Below are 26,046 nucleotides of genomic sequence, written 5' to 3'. Positions count from 1 at the left end.
GCCTCATGTCACTGTGTTTTCTTAAGCCCATCAGTGCTTTACTCCATCATACGTGCGGTTCTGCGTAAAGGCCTTGTTTAGTCTGTGCTGTTGATTCAATGAACCCCCCACGCAGAAACAAGGTGTCTCTAACACATGGGTTTTCCCTGGAAGGCACGTCTCAGCTTCTCCCGCTCAAGACACTGGGCAGCCCTTCAGTGGGGAGTCATCATAAACATCAAAAGTACCAGCAAAGAGCACAGACATACAAAAACTGTGTCCTCAAGCAGGACTGGAGGGTGCATGTTGATGGCGTGAGAGCTGGGAACGTGCACATGGGGTGACTGCAAATCGTGGCCACTCTGTGCGCCTCCATGGTTGGCCACAAAAATGCCACGTGTTGATCGGGGATTAGAAATAAAAATTCTTGGTGAGTAGGTGAACTTGCAGATCTGGAGTCAGGGTCATGGTGGTGGAATCTACTTGCTGGCCTTGGTTTTTGCAGTTCTTCCCACGCCTTTCGTGTGTCCTGCGGGACTGTCCCTCCCTCCAGGGGGGAGTGGGAGCCGCAGCTCTGCCCTGGCTGCCCACGTGTTCCTCCCTCGTCTCCACGGGAGCTGTGTGACTTCGAACAAGTCACTTGACCTCTCAGTGCCCTTTTCTGCTCCCCACGGGCAGTAATCGCACAGGCAGAGCTGCTGAGTGGACGTGGTCCCTGTGACCACCACGCACGTCCCACAGCTGACAGGGTCCCCTGACGCTGTCGTCACTTGCCCTGGAGCTCAGGGCTTGATGAGAACCCTAACACGGGGTCGGTGGAGACTGGGGAGCCCGAGACGCCTGTGGGACGGCAGGAGTCTCCCGTCTCGCCCCGCACCGGTGGATGGCACCACGGCACAGCGGAACCGAGTGGAGCCGGGGTCTGTGATAGGGGCTGTGGTGCTGGGACCCCAGTGACTCTGTTGTTCCACATAGAAAGTGTTTCTGTTCCCGCCGTGTCACCTTTCTGCCTGTTTTGCTCGAAGATACATGACTACACCATCACTGAGCATCACGGAATGTCACACGGAGGGGACTGCCCTAGCAGGACCTCCTGAGTCTGGAGTGTCACTCCCCAGAGGCCAGTGATGGCAGATCTCAGTGCTGCTGCCCGAGTGCTGCTGTGCCGGGTCATGGTCCCGTCCGTCCTTGCCAACTCTGCTGTGTGGTGCTGGGGTACCTGCAGCCCTGCACCCTGTCTGTGGGGAGGGTCTCTGCTCACTCCTGAGCCTCCTTCTCGTCTGAACCTCTGTGTCCCCACCTGGGAAAATGGCCTGTTTGCAGGAGATCATTCCACAGGTCTCCTCCACCTCTGCAAGTTCTTTTTTTCTCCTTGTGCACATGGCTCGCCTGCCCTGAGCTCTCGTTCGCTTCGTGCCAGCCAGGTTTCTGCCATGCGAGGAGCTCAGGGAGAAGCGAGCAGGCCTTCTGATGGGGGAGATGTGTGTGTGTGTGTGTGTGTGTGTGTGTGTGTGTGTGTGCATGAGCGTATGTATGTATGTGTGTATATGTCGGTGTATGTGTGTGTATGTGTGTATACGTATGTGCATATGTGTGTGCATGTGCATAAGCATATATATTTGCATGTGTGTATATATTTGCATGTATACATGATTATGAGTATACGTGTATATACAGAAGTATATATGCGTACGTATATATGTGTGTGTGTGCATGTGCACATACATGCATGTATTTCTGTATATGTATCTGAATAGTCACATCTACACATGTGTGCATATGTGTTTGTGTATATCTGTATATCTAAATATATGTATACGTGTGAATACATGTATATGTGTATACATGTAGTCGTATGTGTGTATATGTGTACATGTATATGCAGATATGCCCACGTGTGTATATATCTGCATATGTACATGATTATGTGAGTGTATATACAAATATAGTGTATATGCGTATGTGTGTATGTATTTGTGTGTACATATGTGTATATGTGTGTATACATAGGTATGTATGTGTATTTTCTGTATATGTGTATGTATCTGGATATGCATGTGTCTACGTATATGTGCATGTGTGTCTGCACGTGCACATGTACATATGTGTGATATATGTATATACCTGTGTGTATATATGTGTGTACATATCTGTATATGCATATGCTTACATATATGTGTGTGTACAAATACACTATATGCGTGTATATGTGTATACTCGTGTGTGTATATGTGTATATTTATGTACATGTGTATATATATTTGTGTATACAACTTTACTATATATGGATATTTGTGTATGTGTGTATATGAATATACTACATATGCATGGATATGTGTGTATATGTTTGTATGCATACGTATGTGTGGATATGTGCATGTATGCTAATATACTCTACACGTATTTGTATATGGTGAGGGTGGGTGTGTATCTGTGTGTGCACCTGTCCCCACCCCCCAGCCGTCCCCATAGGATGCACCGTGTGCCAGAACTGGAGTGTGTGCCGGGAATTAGGAAACTCTCAGAGAAGCTGCCACTTGGCCAGTCACTCGGTGAGACTCACAGAGGAGGGGCTCTTGCAGGCAGGGCGTGCGGGAAGGCTCGTGGAGGAGCGTGGGGTGTGCCTGAGGAAGCAGTGGCTGCTGGGGGAGGGAAAAGGGGCTTGTGCAATCAGGAAGTGTTATCCTGCAGAGACCGCTTTCTGGTGGATGACAGTCCAGGACGACCTGGCTGGAGGGCCCAGGAGGGTGACACGGGGGTGCCCTGAAAGCTGTCAGGGCTGCAGCAGATGGCTGAAGGGGTTCAGATTCCTCGGCCCCTTCCCAGTGAGGTGTGGTCCTCTTCCCCTTCGGTGCAGGATGCTCCGCCACACTCCGGGGAGGGGCGGAGTGGCTGCTGGGCAGGAAATGTGTGGCTGCGGAGTGTGTGGAGCTGGCTCAGGAGCAGGGTGTGCTCGTTCTGGATCCACTTGTAATATCAGGTGTTGGCATTTCACAAGTGGATCTGAAAGCTTTTCTGCTTAGAGAGTATGCTGGGGTTTTACGTTTGGAGAAGCAAAGTGAGCTTTGGAGCTTCGACAGCTTAGCAGAGGGAGGGTCCGCCAGAATGTGGCAGATGAGACCATGGGCCTGGCTCTTCTCTGTGCAGACCTCAGAAAGCACCTACCCGTCACTCTCCTGACTTAGAGCCTCCAGTCCCTGGCCCCCAAGGTCCCCGTCACGTGTGATCCCAGGACCCAGAGAGTTAATCTGCCCAGACAGCAGGCACCAGTTGGGAAGGAGGGTGACGGCACATCTTATCTGAAATACAAGAGTCTCACCCTCTGTGCTAAGAACCATATGCAAACATCCTTTGGGTGTTAACTTGAAACCGGATTGGAGCCTGTGACAAGAATACGTGTGATGCTGGAGGCAGTTTAATGAGTGATAGCCCGCCCTGTGCTGTCTTGTCACTCAGAGACCATGGCCTTTCTAGCCCAAGTGCCATCTGGGAAAGTGCGTGCATAAGAATTCACGTTTGGCCAGTTTGCGTTCATTAACACATGTGAGCCCCCTGGGGACGGCCAGGCTCAGTTGAGCAGATTAGCCCTGGACAGACAGTGGGCACAGGCACAGAGGCCGCTTGGTCTGGCTGGGGTCATGGGCCTCTACCGCACACAGCCTTGTGAGGGCATGCGCTCAGGACAGTCCCCTGTGCACACAGACAGGGGTCTGAAAGGCAGGGGCAGCTCCTGGACCGCCTCGGAGTCAGGCCAGCGCACATATACCCTCTTGTACTCTCCTCCTGTCCTTTGTGAGAGGGGTGGCTGTCATGCCCGCCCTTTGATGGCTGCACCTGCTTACACAGCCTGGCTGTCCCTGATCCTTACCTGGAGTGCAGTCTTGGGACTCTGCCTTGGGGACCAGCACCTTAAGAGTTCTGATCTCTAGTGGGCTCGTGGCAAACAGGTGTTTGAGGTCGAGTCGGCAGGGACAGTGACCTCTCAAAGGAAGGCCAGGACATTTGCTACAGGAAAAGTACGGCAACACTTTGGGTGTCTGATGCCACCCACGTGGGAAGGATTGCGAGTTTTCACTATCTGGTCAGCAGAACAAGAGCCTCAGCAGGGTGGGGGCTGGGATGCACCTGCGCTCGCGCGCCCCGCCCAGCGCGCCCCGCCCCCAGCGCGCCCCGCCCCCAGCGCGCCCCGCCCCCAGCGCGCCCCGCCCCCAGCGCGCCCCGCCCCCAGCGCGCCCCGCCCCCAGCGCGCCCCGCCCCCAGCGCGCCCCGCCCCCAGCGCGCCCCGCCCCCAGCGCGCCCCGCCCCCAGCGCGCCCCGCCCCCAGCGCGCCCCGCCCCCAGCGCGCCCCGCCCCCAGCGCGCCCCGCCCCCAGCGCGCCCCGCCCCCAGCGCGCCCCGCCCCCAGCGCGCCCACATAGTCTTGTTGCTCTGGCTCTGGCCCAAGGAGTTGCTAGGTAACAGGTGGCAGTGAGGGTGTCTCTGTGCACAGGCTTCATGTCCTGCAAGTCTACGGTCTCCAGCAGGCACCTCAGGAGATGACTTTCCCCTCCCCACCCATTCCCCTGCCGGGACCTTCTCTGCCCATCGTCCCTCCTTAGGTCTTCTATATCCGCCCTGTCGGGATTGTGTAGAAGGTCCTATTTGAAGACCAGGTTCTGCCATTAAAAGTCAGAAGCCAGAAGTCAGAAGCCACTGCCCATGTGGTTGTTTTGGGACAGCACACAGTTGAAATCACCTTCAAACTCCAGCAAACGAGAGTTTTACACACACAATTGCATACGATTAGGTTTTTATTCTCACTACAGGTCCAAGGACAGAGGGTGTGGCTGTGTTTTATTGTTCTTGTTCTGGAAGCTGTCATCAGGGGCAGGGTGGATGGTGGGAGGAGCAAGTGTGAGACAGAGTGTCTGTCCTGGAGTTATATTTAGCATGTCCAGCCCAGATTGCAGAGCATATGGCTCACAAAGCATCCAGCCATTTCTTGGGAATTGGGGTCGTTTTAGTGGCAGTATGTGACACTGTGTCAGCAGTGTGAGCGTCAAGTGCCCTCAAAGTGCTCAGTGTGTGTGTGAGTAGGGGGGCTTCCATCGAGGGCAGTGAAGGTGGCATCCTCCGTGCCCCTGTCCCCTGAATGGAGGACACATGTTCTGGGAGCAAAGCCAGGGAGTTAGCGCTACGGGGCAGCACCGTGCCTAGAAGGGTCCTTCTTGGTGGGGACCTGGCCTGTAGGTGACTGGGTGACAGGTGTGTCTGGTTGAGAGAAGAGGCTGATGTCAGGCTGGTGGGGGGCGGGGAGGGTGTCTACGGTGACGGGCAGGTGCAGAAGCCAAGGAAGCGGTTCCCAGTGGACAAGCATCTTGACAGCTCCCTGGGCCTGCCCTGCCCACGGCCTGGCTGTCCTAAAGGTGGGGTCACCTGCATAGTCAGTGACCCCCTCACTGAACGGGCCCTGGACAGGTGCGCAGCTGTCCCTAGGAGGTTATCTCCCCGAAACCGAGAGGCATGGAGAGACTTACCTTGTTGGTTTATACTGACATAACAATGGCTTGTTCACAGCCTGCCGTACCCTGTGCTGTCCTGGCTCTGGGGATGTCACTACGGGAAATGGAAGTAATTCAGGATTGGTGGTGGAAACGTTCCGAGGACAGTCCTGCTATGAAAGCTCAGCAGTGTTTTTTAATTAAAAAATTTTTTAAGTTTATTTTTGAGACAGAGAATGAGAGAGGGGCAAAGAGAGAGGGGGAGAGAGATTCCCAAGCAGTCTCTGTCCTGTCAGCGCTCGGATTCACGAACCGTGAGACGATGACCTGAGCCAGGATCAAGAGTCGGATGCTAAACCGACTGAGCCACCCGGGTGCCCCTGTGTTTTTAAATCCATATTGAATGTGGCACATTTGTTACCTGGAATCCGTTCTCACTGCCCTTAGACCAAACACCCACGGATATACTGGCGTTGATCTTAGGAATTCAGGCAAGATTTCAGCAGTGATACTTTGCCTTTGGACGAGGAGCAGGTCCCCACGAGCAGGGCATGAGGGGAACGATCTTTCAGCCTGGACCCCGCAGGTGAGGGTCCACCGGGCATCCTGCAGGACTCCTGTGCCACATCCTCCTGTGCCCCCTGCCGACTGTTTCCAGAGACACTTGGGAAACCCACCGCGTCTTTTCTGCATTAGATGGGTCACCCTGTATGCACAATTATAGCTCTGTGAAGGCTAAAAGTTTTGAGGCCTTTCCAGACCCTGAGCCACACAGCTCCCTTCCGGGCAAACATCAGCAAAGCCTCAAAGACCACGTTGTTTCGGGAGAGGTTCATGCTAACGGCCGGAACGGGCTCCGTGTACTCAAACCCACTGGCAGGGATTGCTGGGAGGTGACCGCATGTTGAACGTGCTCAGTGGCCAGCAACGTGGACGCCGAGACCTGCAGCCTGTTAGAAACAGAGAGAGGAGACCCAGATCCGAGTATAGACACTCGCATCTCCTTCTCACCACTGAGTCCTGGCACGGACACCAGCTTGAGACACGTGGGTCTGATCTCTAGGGTCTCGTCCAGCAGAAGGCCGGGACCCCCGCTCACACCCAGACACAGAGCTGGCTCCAACCCGGCAAAGCCTGGAAGGCCCCAGAGAACTTCCAACTGTGATTTCTTTCCTTTCCTTGTGAATTCTTCACAGGGGAAATACCATGTGCTCAGTGAGTCACTTCCATGATTACGGTGACAGTGTTAATTGCACAGCAGGTATGGTGAGGTCCCTTCCCTCGATGGCAAGTGGATTATCTGTGACCTTGCCGGTGCCAGATTGCATAGACCTTCTTGCGCAAGAAACGTGCATTGTGCCCCTAATGGAAGAGATACTTTTTCCTGGGTGAGCGTGGACTTTTGTCGTGGCCTCCTGTCCATGCCTCGTGTCTCTGTGGCCACTTGGGGGTGGCTTATAGGAGGTGGGCGCTGCCCTGCCCGCGCTGACCGCCTGGTTGTGTCCCACCTCACGGTGACAGAGCGGTGACCCCGGTAAGGGTTCTGGTTGTGCTGTGGGGATGTGCAGGCATCGGATGGTCTGTGCTGGTTTGTGCAGGCGTGTTCTGTTCGTTTAAAGAGTAAAGGCGTGTGACCGTGCCCCACTGCTATGCAGCCAGGGCAAGGGTAAACTGGGGTCCGCAGACCACCCGGGTAGCAGGTACTGAGGCCTGAAATGTGGGGGAACGCGGGGAGGGGAGGCGCGTGCAGGCTGTGCGATTAGCACGGAGGACGGACTTGGCCCCATCCAGCTGGAGAAGGAGGCACAGCCCCAGAGAGGAAGGATGCCAGGCGGGGATGTTCTGGCCGGCTGTCCGATGCTCACACTGTGGCGTGTCGACAGGACGCAGGTCAGGCTGGCTCCCGGTGTCAGCTGGAGGCTTGGAAGTCAAAGCTGAGGTCTGGCTGAGTGGCTCTGGAGAAACTTTTCCCCGCCTCCTCAGCCTCCAGGGTTCAAATTTCACTGAACCTGATTGCGCGAAACCCCGCCCTCGTGTTTACATTGCGCTGCCCTTTTTGGAGCCATCGAGTCCCCCTCTTAGCCTAGATCTTCTACCTTCTGCCCTGGCCTGAGAGGGAGGCCGACCTGCACCCCCACCCCCCAGCGGGATGCTGCCGTCCTGCATGGAAAAGTGGGTCCCCCGGGCATAGCTTGAGCACACTGCTGGGCCGTTTGGAAGGAAGGTGAGCGGGGAGCATGTGTGAGCGTGGCTTCTGCGAGGCTTCGCAGACCTGCAGCAGAGCCCTGCGCTTCTCTGAGGTTGCAAACCAGACAGAACCACGGGAGGCAGGAGACGGTGCTCCCCAGAAAAGGGGAGGACGCCCGGGATGTAAAGGAATCCGTTTCAGGTTGGCAGGAAGGAGCACCATGCAGGCCCAGGGAAGACTGTTTGCAGGTTAGGGGCCCGGTAAGTGCCTCTCCTCTTAGAGAGGCAGTGGTGGTTTGGGATGGGGTTTGTGGCCGGCCGGCCCGGGGGAGCTCTGATTCGGCGACAGGGCTGGCCCGTTCCCCTGGCCGGCTGGGTCTGGAATGTGTTTTCACAGTTAGGAGTGGCCGCGAAGGGAGCCGGTCACACACTGCCCGGATAAATGCCCTGGACAGGACGGGCGTGAGCTGGGGTGTCGGCTAGGAGAGGTGCCGTGCCGTGGTGTTTGTGTGGGCTGTCCGGGCACGGCCCTGCCGTGTGCCCCAGTGCCCTTCGTCGCAGCGTGCTGCGCCTCGCCCGGGGACAGGAGGGATCACCTGGAGTCCTGGAGTCCCAGCTCTGAGGCGCTGGGCCCCGCGTTGGGCGCCTCCCTTCCTGGAGAGGCGGGTCCCCGCAGACTTCCCGTTGGAATGTTCCACTCCTGCATTTTTTCCCCCTCCTACTCCGTGTTTCTCCAAGAATTTACAGCCTGCCTTGTTTCTAGAGAACGTTCTCCCAGAGCTCATCTGGGCTCCGGAGGGAGCGAATTCCATGCCGGCTTGGCAGGAGATGCGTTCCTGCCTTGTGGTTTGGGGGGCGGGGGGGTGGTGGCTCTGAGTTGGGGGCCCCAGGCAGCGCTCATTGTCAAGGTAAGAAGGCACACCACGGGGAGCCCCGTCCCAGGAGGCAGGTAATTCTGGGCCTCAGGGGAGGAGCTGGGTATCCTGGTCCAGGGGGCAGGCCCTGCTTTCACGGCCGTGCAATTCTGGCATCTTCTGCTTTTGGTAAAACAGAAGCCGGGGCACAGGGTAGGGGGTGGCTTTCCTGTCACTCTGTGATCTGTCAGAGTCGCTGCATGGTCACTGCGTGTCTGCCTTTGGGGATGAGAGGTTGTGTTCTCAGAGACTTAAGCGTGGTCACTGCTCGTAGCTCCGGATTTACTCTGGAAGGAGAAATAATTTGATATGAATGCAGGGCAGTCTTTAATCAGCACAGGGGCGGAATCCCGTTGGAGTAAAAGAAAAGCAAACCTGGTTTCAGGAGCGGTTTGTAGGGGTGCAGTTACACGTGCCCGAGAGGAGAGAGAGATCTCTGAGTGACCTGGTGAGATAATGCCCCTCCACCTGAAGGATCCCCCCCACCACTGGCTCCTGCCGGGCACTTGTGAAAAGTGGGGCCTCAGGTCTCAGTCCCCACGGCCCCCTGAGGGTAGGAGGCATCCCGGGGACACCCGCGTCTCCCCGTCTGGTCCCATCCCCCTTCCGGCTCCTTGCTGGGGGACAGAGCTCTCTGGGTCTCAGAGGCTGGGACCTGGGTGCACCCTCTGCATGGCACAACGGGCACCGAGACACTGGCCTGATGCCAAAGGTCTGGATGCAGGTCAGTGTCCCTGCAGGGTCCATTCTCAGAATAGCAAGCTGGGCCGTCCACACTGCTGCTGCATCTGTGTGCCAGAGCCCAGGTAGCAGGTGCAGGAGACACGGTCTCTACCCACTCCTGCTGGGGTCCGGAGGTGCAGACTGAAGGCTCCAGGGTTGTGCTGGAAGGTCCACTGGAGCCGGGGTGACTGTCATGCAGCTGCTGAGCCCCTTGGACATCGTGGTTCTGCAGCGGCGAGTTCTACGCCTTCCAGGGATCGTGCTGAGCTAACAGGGCGGTGTAGAGGCCCCGGGAACTGCCTCCCGCTTAGGGCGGCCACTTGTGTCCTCTGTACCATTAAGGACCCCAAGGAGCTTGGGGTGGCGGCTGGGTCCCAGGGCCAGGCTGTGGGATGTGAAGGACAGTTGAAGCCTGCCTGGTGGTCTGGGTCAGGTCAGACCGTGACTTCGGGAGCATTGCGGGATGTTATTTTAAAAAACCATCTTCTTCGCTGTTCTGTGAAGAATCCGTCTTTCAGCTCAGTTCCCAAAAGGGTACGGTTGGTTGAGCTGAATTCCAGGCACTCATTGATGGGACTAGCTCCTGCTCCCCAGGCTCTGGGCCCAGAGAACACAGACACAGGTGGTAGGGGATCCCGGAATCGGTCACCAGGACAGGGAGGGGACAGTGTTCGCCCTGGGCCGACGTGTGACACTGTCTGTGGTGGTCTCACTGGATAGTCCCATGATCCCAGAGCGGCTCTCATCCAGCTCGCCCTCGCTCTCCCTCCCCCTCGCCGGGTCATTTCTCCGCAGATAAGGAAAGTGAGGTCAGAGGGGCTGAGTAACTCACCCAAGGTCACACAGCTGCGGCCAGGATTTTTAATCAGGATTGGAACCCAGATGGATTGTGGAAGGGAGTGAAAGTGTGCTCATAATCCACTCCAGTGGAAAAGTCCACACGGACTCTATGGCACAAAGGGGGGCACAGAGGGGCCCCAGGGACCGCCACCCCAAGGGGAGGAGAGTTCTGGCCACATCACGGGGCCTGGGAGCAGGAAGGAAAGGCCTAGAAGAGAGGGAGGAGGGGGAGGGAGCCACAGCAGGGTGGACGCAGTGCACTGAGTCTCCTTTCCTTCTTGACTTCGCACGATGGGGGTTTTGATCGCGGGGTACTTTACGTACGGTAAAATGTACTGAGCTTAGTGTGCTGTTCAAGTTTGCCTTTCTTTCTACGAAGCTCCCACCACAGCCAAGATACAGGACGTTTCTGTGTCGCCGATCACCCCTGGGGCCCCTCCGTGCCTCCCCTTGAGGGCCTTTATCCCAGAAGGCCATGGGGGGACGGTTGTGATGTTCCTTCTTCCTTGCTGGGAAGCCGTCAGAACCTCGGGCTGTGGGGACATGGTGCTGAAGCGGTCGGTCTGGCTGGGTGGCCGGAGCGAGTCACGTGGAGGGTGACCGGAACGCGTCCCCTGGGTCCCGCCGGAGGCAGCTGTGACCCTCCTAGTGCAGAGAAATGGCCAATCAGGTGCGTCCTGGCAGGCGGACTTCCCTTTCTCGGGGGTGGGGGGTCCTGTCCCCAGCGGCTGTGGGCGCAGCGGGAGGGGGCAGGTCACGATTCTGAGCACAGAGACACACAGTCTGCCTGGGTGCCCACCACCCTGCAGCCTGGGAAAGGGACACAGAACCTGGCCCCAGCCCAGCGGCCTGGGAACGCGGGACACCATCTGCACCAGGAGGCACGTCAGGAGTTAGGGAGGAAAGCACACTGTCCGGGCGGTTGCTGAGGAGGGAGTGGGGTGTGTGTGTGGAAATTGCAGAGAAAACATTCGGCGAATTCCTCTCCAAAATTAAGTTGTTAATTCCACAGAAGCGGTTGGTCAGCTCTGGAAGTTCAGTGTTTTAAAAGACCGGGCGGCAGGAACCTGGGGTGGGTCCGAGGTCGGTGGAGTCCCAGATGCTCTGCCCCCGTTCCGGAGGCCTGTTTTTGTCTGAAACATCTGCACAGCCTCTCCGAGCCTCTGTTTTCTCTTCTGCAAAATGGGGTTTCCAATTCCTGCTTCACAGCATCGCTCTGGGGATTAAGTGAGACCCATCCCGGGGGTGTCACGGAGCCCAGGCACGAAGAGCCTTTGCCTTCAGAATGTCATCCTGATGCCATGGCGATTTTGGGAAAGGGAGTCCCCACCTCTCTGTTTCCCTGAAGGCATAGCCCCGTCTGGGCACGCACCTTCTCGCATCCTGCTCCCCCCTTCTGCCCCTGTCGGCCCATCGGATGCCTGAGATGTGCCCACTGCTCCCTCACCTCCTGCTTCTCCCCCTGTAGCCCGGCCTGAGCGCGCAGGAGGGAGTCCCTTGACCCTTCCTCCTCCTTCTCTGTTGGCCTCGGCAGCCGTGAAGTGCGTGGGGCCCTCCGGTGAACATTCCCCAGGGGCGCTTTCTCGTTTTCTCTAATGAAGACTCATGGGGAGCACTCTGTTCTCTCTTTTGAAATGAAACTTGAGCTTTCTTTTTTTAAAGTTTATTTGTTCATTTTGAGAGAAAGCAGGGGAGGAGCAGAGAGAGAAAGAGAGAGAGAGAATCCCAAGCAGGCTCTGTGATGCCCGTGCAGAGCCCAACGCGGGGCTCGATCCCACAAACCGTGAGGTCATGACCTGAGCCGAAGTCTAGAGTCGGACGCTTAACGGGCTTGAACAAACCTGACACAAGAATAGAACGTAAGATTCAGGGTCAGTATGTGGAAAAAAGAAAGGAATCCAGGTCGCTATATAAGTCCATCGGGTTTGTTCTTTGTTTTGAGTGGACTTTTGTTGGAAGAGGGGCCCCGGGACAGTGGCCCATCCTGCCCATCATTTCTGTGCCTTTTTGGGGGCTGAGTGGTCCGTGTCTGGGAGAAGATTCCGCCGTTCCTTTTGGCTGATTTTTAACACACCTGTGAGCACAGGTGGGTGTTGCTTAATGTGTGTTCAGCCAGCATGGGAAGGTACGTTCTCCTCTGTTTTGGTTTGTTTTTGGTATTACCCAGGTTCTTGCATTACTTCTGAAATGTTTTCTGAGTGCCTCTTTCCCTCCTGGTAGGAAAGCCCCCTTCCCAGGGCAGGTGGGGGTGGGCAGGGTCGGGGCGGGGTCCTAGCCTGTTCTGTGTTTTCTTCCTTCTTGTTCTTTTCCAGATGATAAACCGCCCTGCTGTGTCATTCAGCCCTAATCAGAGCTGAATTATTGTGTGTTTGATTTTTAACTAGGCCCTGGGGGCGGGGAAATCATTACCAGGCAACTCCCAGGCCTCCTGTGGAAAGGAGCCTGGGGTTCCGGCTGGAGGGGTGGGGGCAGCTCGAAGGGAAAGGTGACAGGAGAGGGGGGAATGGCTTGGGGGGAGTTGGCTGGTCCTGGCCTGGACCAGTGAAGGCAGTGAGTCTGTATGCCCAGCTGCAAAGCTCTGAGCACAGGGGCACTGAACAGGTGCCGTCCCCCTCGGCCCCTACCTTCTGGGATCAGGGTTTTCCCTGGCGGAACAAGGATCAGTCAGATTCCCTTTGAGCTGGAAACACAAAGTTAAAACGAATTGTTGAACTGTATAAAAAGATGCCCCGGGGGCAGAAGAAGCCACTGGCTGCACCTTCCAGAATCTCAGTCCTGAGCCACACACCCACCCCCAGGGGCCGCTTCTAGTGTCCAGTTCCCAGATGGTGCGGAACTTGGAAGCCTGGCGCCTCCTTCCCTCGAGGGGCCGCGTCCTCCTTGACCCTGGGCCCAGCCACACCTACATGAGGGACCAGGGACCACAGCTGGAGTCTGGGCTGCATCTGGGCCCTGGATAACACTTTGCACTTTTCTTTTCCAGACCTGGGCCGCATCATAAGGGGCCCTATGCCATCCTCAAGTACGGGCATCCTTAACAGTGGCGCGAGGCCTCTGGGGGCTCTGCACAGGGGGGTGGGGCCTGAGTTAGTGTTTTGGGGAGGGGAGGGAGGGCTGGGTGGGCGGCCACGCAAGCCCGTGGCATTGGGCTCCCAACCGGGAGGCTTTTCACCACCCATGCCCTGCTGTTTTCATGCTGGGTCTCTGGAAACACGACAGCAGCCCAGTGTAGGTGACGTGGGGCTTTCCCGTGTGCGGTGCAGAAGTCAGAGGTGGGCTGTGAACCTGTGGGAAGACGCGGCTTATGGGGAAGCCTGCAGGCAGGGCAGCGGGGGAGGCGGGAAGTGCAGAGACACAGTGCCATCGTTAATGCACCCACTGTATGCCAGGGCTGTGCCCTCCTCACGGTTGCGCCCCGTCCTGTGGCCCCCGACTGGCTCCTCTGCCTGCCCAGGGACACACTGGGCCACAATGTGTTTTCTTTGATGTCTTGGAGCCTCGGATCGGGTGCCCTCCGGTACTTCTGCAGCTTTGCTCTGTAGCGTGGGGAGACCAGCCAGCAGCGTGACTACCGTCCTGGGCCAGGCTCACGGGGTCGGGGGGGGGGTGGGGGGTGGTCCAGTGTGGGGGGGCACCGCTGCTGGGAGGTGGGGAACCCGGGCTGCAGCCATGTCTGCCTTCACACCCTGCTGCTGTGTGTTTGTCTTGGCCTAGTTAGTGGTTTTCAGCTGTTGCCCACAGAGATGGTGGAACTTTCCAGAATAGCTCCCCAGTTTTTCTTGCGTGAGAACATAATAGAGCATTGTGTCTCTTGGTTACTTGGTGCCCACTGGGTACCAGGATCTGTTCCCTAATTTTGTGGATACCACCAGGAGCAAAAATCCCCCAGGCCTCCCAGAGCCCGTGTTGTGGTGGAGGGCACAGACAGTACATAATATGTGTGCACACCTACAGCGTGTTTGCAGGTAGTTGTACCACAGACAAACAGAGGAAGCCCCCTGCCCCAGGGGAAAGGATGGTCAGGGAAGCTCTGCTGAGGAGAGGAGGGAACGAGCTGGGATGGAGAGCAATGGAGGCAAAGAACAGCATGAGCAAAGGCCCTGGGGCAGGGGCAGGTGTGTGCCTGCTGTGGTCTAGGAGCAGCGGGGGGGCAGGGAGGGACTCCTGGGCTCTGTCCACCTGGGACAGACCTCTCTCTGCCACTGATGATAGCTTACTGGCACCCTGTGTTGTTCTCTCCTGTAACCGCCCTAAAAGATGGGGATAATTAGTCTATTTCGTAAATGAGGAGCCAGGGGCTTGAACAGAGAGTGAGCTGAATGCAGGAGCATAAATGCGGATCGGGAGTCCCATCTCGAGGCTGCAGGGGAACAGGGACATCTTGTTCCTTCAAGTGAAAAACCAGTCCAGATGCTTCTTCTAGAAGTGCTAGCCCTTGGCCAGAGTGCAGGGTGGGGGCGTGGGGGCCCCAGACCCCTCCCCTCCTCCTCGCCCCACAGCCAACTCCCCCGCCCCCAGATCACAAGTGGGTGTGTCTGTGGGCACATCTGGACAGTCCCCAGAGCTCCTGGGCCTTTGGGAAGACCCGAGCTCTGACAGAGGGATCCCCAGGTTTGGGCAGGTCTGTCTTGGGGCTTTGCTGCTTCCTGTTCCTTTCCTGAAGATAGGACATGGGTCTTGCAACCTGTGTGTGTGGTAGGACGTTTAGGCGGAAGCCCGTGGTGGCATATGTCTGCGTCCTGTCCGCACTGTGGGTGGGAAGGTCCCTGAGCCCCCTGGGGGCTACGGATCCAATGTCCTAAGTGCTGGGTCTCACACAGAGCCAGTGTGGGGTCATAATGCGTTTGCTATTGTCTTGAGATGGCTACTGAGGGTAGGGCTGAGGGTACTGAGGGTAACTGGGGACTCCTCGGCCCAGGGCATTTCGGGTCCTGTACCCATCACACAGACCCTTCCTTGTGGACCATTCCTGGCCTGGGGCTGGCCAAGGGGTTCTAACTCAGAACAATCACTGGAAGAAATTTTGTACCATTCATTCTTGGTTTCCTCTTTTAATTTTAATTTTTTTAACTTTTTAGTTTTTAATTTATTAAAAAATGTTTTTAATGTTTATTCATTTTTGAGAGAGAGAGAGAGTCAGAGACAGAGCATGAGTGGGGGAGGGGCAGAGAGACAGGGAGACACGGAATCCGAAGCAGGCTCCAGGCTCCGAGCCGATGCGGGGCTCAAACCCGTGAGATCAAACCGTGAGATCATGACCTGAGCTGAAGTCAGACGCTTGACCGACTGAGCCACCCAGGCGCCACTCTTGGCTTCCTTTAAAAAGTTATTGCGCCTGTGCGTTTATTTGAGATTTAGGGAGAAGGATGTGGAAGTCATGGATGCACAGTTCTGGCAGGTGGGACGCGCTTCTAGAATTTGTGACGGCCGCCCGGCTGTGCGGCCCCGTGGTTTGTGCTCTGGCCAGACACCCGCCGGCCAGGCCTGCTCGGACCCCTCTGTCCGTCGATGCGGCGGGGTCGGAGATTCATACAGAGCTGCCTCCAGCCTCACGGGGAGGGAAGGCTCATGCTCCGTGGGTCTCGCAGGGGCTGATGCCTCCCGGCGCCAGAGGGGCTCCCACGGAAGCCAAAGTGAATGTGTGTTTTCTCAGGCCAGTGAAGCCCCTCATCTGCGCGCTGTCTCCTCACACTCACGTCAAGCCTGCATGTAGAACACACCCTCATTTGCAGCCGGGGGAGCACGGGCCATGGGAACATGGGCCCTGCAGGAGTCCAGCCGCATGTCGGAGCATGACCTGGGGCTGCACATGTGCACCCAGCCTGCACTTCCATGGTCGCGGGCACCTGGCCCTCCAGGCCCGGAGCCGGACCTCAGGGCGGGTTTCTCCAGAGGCCCAATCACCCCTGGATGTGGTGGCTCCCAGGTGCCCAGAGCGTGGGTGCAGCCCTCGGCAGCTGCCTCGCTCTGGTGTCCTTGCCGTGTCCCAGGGGGCAAGAGGGTGTGGACACTGGCTCGCCCGGGACCCCTCTCTGTGCCTGCCCGTCCGTAGTTAACAATAGTAGCAGGGGGTCCGCTCTTCCCGCCCTGATGCGAGGCCTCATTTGTGTTTCCCAACTGTCCTGCCAGGCGGAGGGAGGTCAGTGCATGAAGATTCGCTTCACCCTCCCGGTGGAAGGACACCGCTCCGTGGGGCAGTCCTGACAGGCCCCTGCCTGTCTCTCCCCACTGAGGGCTGGCCGGCCCCTGTGTCCCGTGCACGATGGGTTCTCGCCTCCTGATGATTTGCAGGCTCGGCCGTGCTCAGGGTTCAGGCTCGTGACAAAATTAACTCCCAGTCCTCCAGGCAGGATGACTGCTAAGCTTGGAGAATCTGGAAAATTCTCTAAGTGATGGCGCTCTTTGCATAAAAAGGTAGAAAGAGTTCTGGAGCCTGAAGCTGCTAGAATTGCTTGGGTGGTGCTCGCTCTGCCGGTGTGTGGGGGGGAATGCAGAATTTGGGGGTCCCGGAGGAGTACTTGTCCCCGATTACAGCGCATTGTCTGTTACGGGTCTTTTGGTTCAGGCAGGTGCACATGTGCATCCCGGGAGCCTGAAGGCCGCTTTCAACCTTGACTCACAGCCTGTCTCCGTTTTCTCCCCCAGTGCCGCACACGCAGGGCCCGGTCGACGGCAGCCTGTATGCCAAGGTGAGGAAGAAGAGTGCCTCAGATCCCGGCGTCCCAGGCGGGGCCCCCGCCGTCCCCGCCGCCACCAGCCCAGACCACGGCGACCACACCCTGTCCGTCAGCAGCGACTCTGGCCACTCCACCGCCTCCGTCAGGACTGACAGGACGGAGGAGCGGCTGGCTTCGGGGCCCAGGCGGGGCCTCAGTCCCCAGGAGAAGGCCGAGCTGGACCAGCTGCTTAGCGGCTTTGGCCTGGAAGATTCCGGAAGCCCCCTCAAGGATATGACCGATGCTCCCAGCAAGCACAGCGGCACACGCCATGTCGTGCCGGCTCAGGTGCACGTGAACGGAGACGCCGCGCTCAAGGAGCGGGAGACGGACATCCTGGACGACGACATGCCCGGCCACGACCTGCACAGCGTGGACAGCATCGGGACCCTGTCGTCCTCGGAGGGACACCAGTCGGCCCACCTGGGCCCCTTCGCCTGCTACCAGAGCAGCCAGAACTCCCTCCTGTCTGACGGCTTTGGCAGCAGTGCTGGCGAAGATGCCCACGGCGGCCTCGCCCCTGACCTGAGCCTCGGCGTGGACGCCCCTTTCGAGCGGGAGCGGGCTTTCGGGATCCGAGAGGCCAAGCAGCCGCCCCCGGCGTTGCGGAGGCCCTCCGTGTCCGCACAAACGCAGGCCTACGGGCAGAGCGGCTACTCCACACATACCTGGGTGTGCCAGCAGCAGATTGTGGCCGCCCAGCAGTACAGCTTTGCTCCCGACGGGGAGGCCAGGCTCGTCGGTCGTGGCCCGGAGGACGGGTCCGGCCTGCTGCAGGCCCAGCCCCGGGTTCCGGTCACCCCCACCCGGGGGACCGGCAGCAGAGCGGCCCCGCAGAGGAGCGTGGGCCCCGGGCCCCACCTCCCCGATGCACAGCGGCCCCCTCCCGGCAAAGCCTTCAAGCCCAGGTTTCCAGACGTCAGGGTCCTGAACGGGACCGGACCAGAGCCCGGCGCGGACCCCTCCCCGGGCTCGCCCACCCTGGACATCGACCAGTCCATCGAGCAGCTCAACAGGCTCATCTTGGAGCTGGACCCTACCTTTGAGCCCGTCCCCACCCACATGAACACGCCGGGCATCCAGGCCAACGGCCCCATGCCGCCCGAAAGCCTGGGAGGCAGGCTGTGGGACGCGGGAGAGGGCCCCGGCAGGGCCCCGGTGCGGCAAGGTGAGCGGGCGGTTGCACACTGCATTCATGCGTGCCTTTACAGAATGGAGCCTCGAGTGCTGGGCTCTTTTCTGGGTCTGGGGGAGGCCCGCAGGGAGGGCCCCTGGGCACGACCATGTGGGAACATGTCAGCAAGTGCACAGTCCTGAGCTGGCTTTGCTGGGAGCAGGGGGCTGCTCATGGCCAGGCCCAGAGGATGGGGGGCTCGGGCGTAGGGAAGGATGGAGGGAGGGGCGGGTTCCAGGCAGTCGGGGATGAGGGGATCCAGGCACCGTCTCTATGCGCCCCTGCTGCTGTGGGGCCACGCTGACTTCAGGAGGCTAGGGCTGCAGGGTCCTGAGCCCCAGGACGTGTGGCGCAGGGACCAGGGCGGGGCCTTGCTGTCCCGCTGTGGGGCCTGGGAGGCCGAGGTGGCTGTAGCAGACAGGCGGTGACCTCGGGGTGTGTGGCTTCGTGAACATAGGGACAGGTGTTGGGACGGGGTCTGTGACTTGTTTTCCGTGTCTGGGTGGCGTAAAGCTGGGGGCCGCGGAGAGCTGGCGGGTCAGCCTGGGAGGGCAGCCAGCGGGCAGCGGTGCTGGGACGGATGGAGGCTGTGAGGGGCAGGGAGCCGCGTGTGGAGGCTGCGGGGAGTCCGGCCGGGCGTCCAAGCCTGCGCGCCACCAACTTCCGGGGAGGCCGAGGACAAGACGCCCGGCCGGGCTCAGGCAGGGTCTGGACCCAGCGCCCCCTCAAGAGCATGGTGTCCATGCGAGGCCAGGCCGTCCTGCCCTGGTATGTCAGCAGGCTCCCTGGGTCCCTGCTGTAAGCGAAGACGGGAGTCACAAAGCGGGGGACACTCTCACCTCCTCGTCCTTCTGTGTGTGGGCCCGAAGGCCACCTGTCCTGCTGAGCCGGTCACACTGATGGCGACCTTGCCGCTCTCTGGCGTTGCTCTCTGGACCCCCTTCCTCTCCCTCAGGCCCCTTCGCCGCCGGGATGGATTCCCGTCTTATGGTTGAGGTTTGGGAGGCGTCGAGAGATGAAGGGACCTGTCCAGCGTCCCCTGCAGTAGAGCAGGAATAGGTCCCTGCCCCCAGGCGCTCTGCCTCTTCTGAGGAGCATGGTGGTGATGGAGATGATGACAATGGTGACGAAGGTAGTAATGGAGGAGATGGTGGGACTGATGATCACCAGGGTGATACTGGCGTTGTTCATGACGATGGTTAACAGCGAGAGTAAGCACTGTCACTCTGAGTGCTCGTGCTGTTCCAGGCATTATGTTTGAGCTTCCCTGCGTCACGTGTGATCTCGGCACCTACTGTGTGGCAGGTGCACAGAGCTACTGTCTGTCTGACCCTGCATCGCATGGCTGAGCCCTTCTTCCGCTAAACTCCTGACCCCACCACAAGCCAGGAAACAAACCCCTTTGTGTCCCGGCACACGGTGTTGTTTGTCAGCAGGGGGGTGTGGTGCTGGCGGAAAAGTGGATGGCTCTGCCGAGTTGGGCCCTTCAGGAGGTTCATCACAGGACAGTGTGGGGAGCCTGGCCCCCATCCAGAGCTTTCTGACGAAAGCTTTGACCTGGTGAAACGGGGTGGGGGTTGGGGGGAGTTGGGTTCCGTGCTGTTTGCTCCCTCTGTACCTCTGTGGCTCCCTTGTGCTGGTCTGACTCCCTGGCTGTGGCTGACGTCTGTGCGCCCCTCCCTGCAGCCCGGTTAGGCGGTTTCTTGGGTCACATCCGTTAAGTGGGGGAGATGTCACCTGATGACACCAGATAACCGAAGAAATGACTCAGTCTGTGAAATTTGTGGTCCTGCCGACGGCAGACAGTGGGCTCTGTTTTTCCCAGACCTCGAGGGCTCCTTGCTTCGTGTTGCCGAATACTTTGTTCCTGTTACATCACCCCCAGCCCACGATTACAGGACCCCGGCAGGCCCCCATCCTGCAGGCGGGACTCACTGCCGGCATCTTCATGTGCTTCCACAGATGAGGGCGTCTGTCTCTCTAATACTCCCGAGTCAGGGGACCTGTTTATACTGAGGGGAATTCAGAGCAGTGAGAAGCAGCCACTTGCAACGATCGATTGTGGAAGGCCCATCCGTTTAAGTTATGCGTTCAACCCCAAAGCGAAGGGATCCACTGTGGGATCGTGAGGGTTTGCTGGCGCTCAGAAAGCAGCTTGAATCCGTGGCCCTGCACACCTTGTTTCCCGTGGGAGAGACCCGCAGACGTGCCACAGCCCAGGGTCACGTCAGCGCCAGGATGGCTGCCTCTGAGCATGTCTGCGGGGCGGGGGGCCCTGGGTGGGAGCCTGGCAGTGAGGCCTGCCTGTGGAGATGTCGGAGGGGTGGCCGCAGCTCCTACCCTGATACCGGGTATTAGGAGAAATGGAAGAGCCCGTGGCATTTTGGCGTAGGAGCCCCCGGAGCGCCCGAGACCCGCTGCGTCCGTGGAGACTCTCCAAAGCCCCGAGTTTAGTAACTTGCGCAGTGCGCATCCCAGCCGCGCTCATTGCCATCAGCAGTCAGGCCCGGCCCCAGCCCCTGGCTTGTTTTCTGACTCCATGCGTTGGCCTGTGCCAGGTATTTCGTGCGTGGAATCATACAACGTGTGGCCTGCCGTGTCTGATTGCTTTCACGGGCATCCGCTTTTCCACGCTCCTCCATGGTGTGGCGTATGTTAGAGCTTCGTTGCCGCGTGGGGCTGAATGGTACTCCCCTGTGTGGTTGGGCCATGTCACGTGTCTCCACTCATCCGAGCGCGGGGGGCTGTCGTGAATAGCGCCGCCGGCAACAACCACGTACAGGTATTAGTTGGGATGTTTTCAGTTCTTGAGTCGAACCTCCAGGCCACGTGGCAATTTGTTGTTTAACATGTCTTGGGGACCACCCCCTCAGATGTTTGAAAGTTCGCCTTGGAGACCCTCTGGGCTCTGGTGTGGTACAAGCAGCCGGTCTGTACAGGTGTGATGGCCCCAGGCACGCTCACTTTTGGACAGGTGCCAGTTTATTTTTCAGTCCGTGGATAGAGGGTGGTGAGATCCTCTCTCACGGGGTAGGGAGGTCGTGACTTCTGAGCAGGGACGGGCCAGGGAGTGTCCCAGCTCCTGCTTCTGTTCAGAAGTCTCGTGCGTCATTTCTCCTTCCAGCCCAGCAGCCGGCACCTGCCCGCACGTCCACTGAGGGCGGCCCTGCAGGTGGACAGCTCTGGCAACCATCCTCCGTCAATGCCACGGCTTCTAAAAATGGAGATGACATGTCTGAGGAGACCATTTGGGGAGGGGAAGGATCATTCAAAAGGAAGATAAATTCAAATAAGCAAAAAAGGGAACCGAAGCCAGGCCCTAGCCTTTGCTGATAGTGTCTTGAGTGTAAAAGTCCTGTGTGAGGGGCGCCTGGGTGGCTCAGTCAGTTGAGTGTCCGACTTCGGCTCAGGTCATGATCTCATGGTCCGTGAGTTCGAGCCCCGCGTCAGGCTCTGTGCTGACAGCTTGGAGCCTGGAACCTGCTTCCGACTCTGTGTCTCCCTCTCTCTCTGCCCCTCCCCTGCTCATGCTCTGTGTCTCTCTCTCTCTCTCTCTCTCTCTCTCTCTCTCTCTCTCTCCCTCTCTCTCTCAAAAATAAATAAACATTAAAATAAAAGTCAGGGGCGCCTGGGTGGCTCAGTCAATTGAGCATCCAACTTCGGCTCAGGGCATGATCTCGCGGTTTGTGAGTTCGAGCCCCGCGTCGGGCTCTGTGCTGACAGCTCAGAGCCTGGAGCCTGCTTCGGATTCTGCGTCTCCCTCTCTTTCTGTTTCTCCCCTGCTCGTGTGCTCTCTCTCTCTCTCCCCCTCTCTCTCAAAAACAAAGATTAAGAAAAAAAATTGAAAGTCCCATGTGAGTCAAGGCACGATCTCACCTTTTGGCGGCTCTCTGGCTTCCCCCGTATGTGCTTGAGGTCCTAGCTTAGGGGAGTGAAACATGCGAGGTGTGTTGCTCAAGTTTCTCATACTGGAAGGAGAGACTTCCTAGCTTTTCGGACATACCATTTCCCTTTTGAGCAGGCTGTTTTGCAAGCAGCGCTAGCTAGCTGACCGAGCGCTTCAGTGTGTCTGGTGAAAAGGCCTTTCAGTGTTGCAATGCAGAGAGACAGGCTTGCCTCACTTGGCCTCTTAGCATCCTTCTGCCAGTGATGGCCCGTTCCCGTGGGCTCTCTCGAGTCTGGGCTGGGGTCACAGACGGTGGAAACAGCCCCAGAAGCAGAGGTCTGTGCTGCTGAAGGCCGTTCGTGCTGTGGTCCTGCGTGGTCGTCAGCGTTAGGAATTTTTTTCTTTTAATTTAAAAATCTTTAATTTTAAATTTTAATTTAAAAATTGTTTTAAGTTTTATTCTGAGAGAGAGACAGAGAGAGGGAGCAGGCGAGGAGCAGAGAGAGAGAGAAAGAGAATCCCAAGCAGGCTCCATGCTGTCAGCACAGAGCCAGACGCGTGGGGCTGGAACTCACAAACCACAAGATCTGGACCTGAGCCAAAACTGAGTCCCATGCTTATGGGACCGAGCCCCCCAGGCGCCCCATCACTAGGCCTTTCTAACAAACGCCTCTTAGATCTGGCCAGCCAATCCCTGTTTCCGTTTAGGCAGAAATAAAGCTCGCCGTGTCCTCCTGGAAACTTTCAGCTAGGAAGGGTGGGCCTTTCGCTGTCATGCAGCCCCTTGACCTCTCCCACTGTCTCTGGAGGAGGTGGGTGCGTTTAGCTGAATGAGCTGAAGTCCGGAGGCGGAGGCCACAAGCACACCGTGGGGCGGTGTTTGGACTTTGTTTGTTTTCACTCCTAAGAATGCACGGGAGTTTCCACAACCGGCTGTGCAGGCCTGTGTGACGCAGGGCTTCACTCTTCTCTGCTTGTATAAAGACAAATAAATAGCTTGAGGGCACCTCGCCTTCTGCCGGCCCAGATGGGAGATAAAGGTGCTGTTCTAGAAGGTCATGGGTTTCTGTCTGCTCTAGAGCAGGAGCATGGCCACTTTCTGCCCCTAGAGGGCCAGGTTGAGTTGACCGGGGTTGTGACGGGGGCATCAGAATTATCCTAAGCGCTCCCCACCTGCACGACTCCAGTGTGAATTCGGGCTCGACCGACCCCAGCTTCGGTTCTCAGCCTGGTTGTGTGTTGGTAACACCGGGAGGTTCTAATCTGGGCCCCCCTCCCCGCAGGCTCCACGGGAAAGGCGGGGAGGTCTGTATGCCAGGAATTTTAGTGCGATTCTAATATGCAGCCGGGTTTGCGAACGGCTGTTTTAGATATGTGGTTCTAACTGGGCGTGGGTCCCAGTCCCCGGAGGCTGACCCAGTGCTGGGTGAGGCGGGAGAGCCCTGCCCGCAGGTGACTCCCCTACCGCCCAGGTCTCCAGCCCTGCTGTGGAGTTTGGAGGATGGAGGGGGTCCCATGCCAGGGACCAGGGTGGTGAGTCCTCCTTCCTGTCACAGTATTTATTTCAGTGGGATGGAGGAGGGGCTGTGACCCCACCCTGTAGGATCTCAAGTCCTTCGTAGACCCGATCAGATGGCCCCTGTGGGGTGGTGCAGGGAGGGTACAGGTGGGTTCTGAGTTACCGAGGGTGACGTTATTGCCCACCTTCTGGTGGTGAGTGGTGTAAGTTGCATCCGCCGTAGACTGAGTGACTGGGCGTGCGGGGGCTGAGGCCACCTATCGTCCTGTGTGCATGGCCCAGTCCCAGCGGGGCTCCATCATTGCGTGTCCCCTGAATGCCTGAAGGACCCAGCCTTGCTTGAGTCTCAGGCTTAGCGAGCTCCTGCATCCCTCAGTAAGCCTGAGCCTCCTCGAGCCTGGCTGAGGCCCAAGTGACACCTGAACAGTCCAGGGTGTGACCCCAGTACCTCCCCCCTCCCCGGGAATAAAGTCAAATTGCAAACATGAGACATACTGGTGTTTGGGAATGGCAAGGAGGGGGTCTCCCGGGGACACCTGCCCCACTTTAAGCCTGGGAAGTAGTGTCCAGTGGCGGGAGGAAAGGAGACCAGCCTGAAGACACGTGCATGCCCAGCACGGGGACCGCAGGGATTGGCGGCATCCAATTGTGTGACCATCGCGTGGCGGGCCACATGCTGCATGTGGGCAGGAGAAGCAGGTTCCCGGGTGGGGCAGGCTCACAGCAGCCGGTAAAGGAGGAGCCCTCTGACCCGCCCTCTGTGGACATTGCACTGAGAACGTGATCAGGGCTGGTGGGCGGATGTGCAGGTCCCAGGGATTTTCGTAGACCCCCGCGGCCCTGGACTGCCGTGTTTTCTGCATCTATTCCAGCATATTGCGTGACCCTGCAGGGCTGGTGAGGTCCCGGCGCCTTTGCTACTGGCTGGGAAGAGGCAGGAAGCAGGTGAATCTTAGTGTGGGGGCGGGGCGGGGGGTCTGAACGGGGATGTAGGGCTGGGACAGGGCAGGGGGTGGGTGGGAACAGCAGGTGCCCAGGGGCCCAGAGAGGGAGCCTTCTCAGAGCTGACCCCTCCCCGTGGGAGGCTGAGCCCACCTGCTGGTGTTCCCGGCATGCAGCTTTAGCTCAGAGAGTCTCTCCTGCCTTCATTCAGTCTCTTGTTTTCTCCTTTCCCTGGATTTGACTTCTTCACTGAAAAGGAAAAATGTGGACACCACCGGGATGATGGCGCAGGTTCTTCATACAGTTCGGGAGTAGGTGTGCAGCATTTTGTTATGCAAGTCAAGTCCAAGGGAGGCTCTCCCGGCAGGTGGGCAGGCCTGCCTTCCAGTTTGCCCAACGACCGAAGGGCGGGTCGCCTGTGGGTCCGCCTCTGGGGACACTGTCCTGCCCTCGCCGGGCTGTGTGCCCCCCACCAGTCCCGCCCCCCAGGCGTGGCGCAGACTCGGGCTCTGGCCCTAAGCAGAGAGACAGTCACCCTGGCACAGAATCGGTTCTGCCAGCGGGAGAGCCACAGAGACGCATCGGGGGGTGGGAATCGGCACACAGGACCTGGCGAAGCGGAAGGAAACCTTCCTCCCGGGAGACCATCTGCGTCTTATTTTTCTGGCTTTGAAAGTAATACATATCAGGGGCACCTGGGTAGCTCCGTAGGTTAAGTGTATGACTCTTGGTTTTGGCTCAAGTCACGATCTCATGGTTGGGGGGTTCGAGCCCCACGTTGGGCTCTGTGCTGACAGAGCAGAGCCTGCTTGGGATCCTCTCTCTCTCTCTCTCTCTCTCTCTCTCTCTCTCTGCCCACACCCTGCTCGTGCTCATGCACTCTCAAAATAAATAAACAAATATTAAAAAGTAATACATGTCATTAGTGACAACTTGAGAGAAGGTGGAAACGAACAAGAAACATGAACGCTGCCTGGAACCCCACAACCAGAGACAGCCGTCGATGAACATTTTGGTGTATTTTTTTTACTCCTCAAAGTGAACTCCTAACTTTCCATGCTGCAGGTTCACTTGGCTTGCCCTGCCCACCTGGCAGGGGTCGCTCCTGCTGGCCTGTCCTTGTGCTGTGGCCACGTCTCACACCTGCCCCGTTTCTCCAGGAGTGTCGCCCTGGGATGAAGGCTCTCGGTCCCAGAGGAGGCCAGGGACTGTCACCGAGACAGGCCTGGCCTCTGCTGACTATGTGGCCTGTGTTTTTGCCCCTTTGGGAAGGGAAACTTTCATGAGATGCTTCTGTGCAGATCACAGCCTGAAAATGCCCCCCACTTCCGTCGAGCATGCTCTGGACCCCATTCCGGCAGACCCTCAGTGGCTGCCTGGGCCCCATGCCAGCAGCAGACCCTCAGTGGCTGCCTGGACCATGCTCTTACAGGCTCAGAAGCAGGAGGTATTGATTCATGCAAACGATGGGTCCACAGGTCCCTGGTGCTCACCTGCCACTGGACACCTGTCCAGTCCTTTCTCGGTATGGTGGGTGTGTCCTAAGGTTCTGTCCTGCCCTGAATCCGGCTCAGCAGCGGGGGGTGGGGGGGTGGGGGGGCTCGGTTGCAGGAGCTGCTGGTTTCTGACGGGGTTGCCTCGTGCACCCCAAGGGTGAGGATGCCCCTGTCACGCGCACATCCATCGA

At 58.1% G+C, this 26,046-nt stretch overlaps 1 protein-coding gene across 1 annotated transcript in view; it reads left to right on the top strand.

The window, feature by feature from the left end:
* Positions 1–26,046, top strand: part of TNS3 (tensin 3) — a 215,631-nt gene that overhangs the window by 129,106 nt on the left and 60,479 nt on the right. Inside the window, exon 17 of the mRNA XM_042977197.1 lies at positions 16,768–18,006. Coding sequence (XP_042833131.1) covers positions 16,768–18,006 — 1,239 coding nt within the window. The remainder of the gene's footprint in view (positions 1–16,767; positions 18,007–26,046) is intronic.

The sequence above is a fragment of the Panthera tigris genome, chromosome A2 (assembly GCF_018350195.1).
Source record: "Panthera tigris isolate Pti1 chromosome A2, P.tigris_Pti1_mat1.1, whole genome shotgun sequence".
Taxonomy (NCBI): domain Eukaryota; kingdom Metazoa; phylum Chordata; class Mammalia; order Carnivora; family Felidae; genus Panthera; species Panthera tigris.
This window is presented reverse-complemented; position numbering and strand designations above follow the sequence as displayed.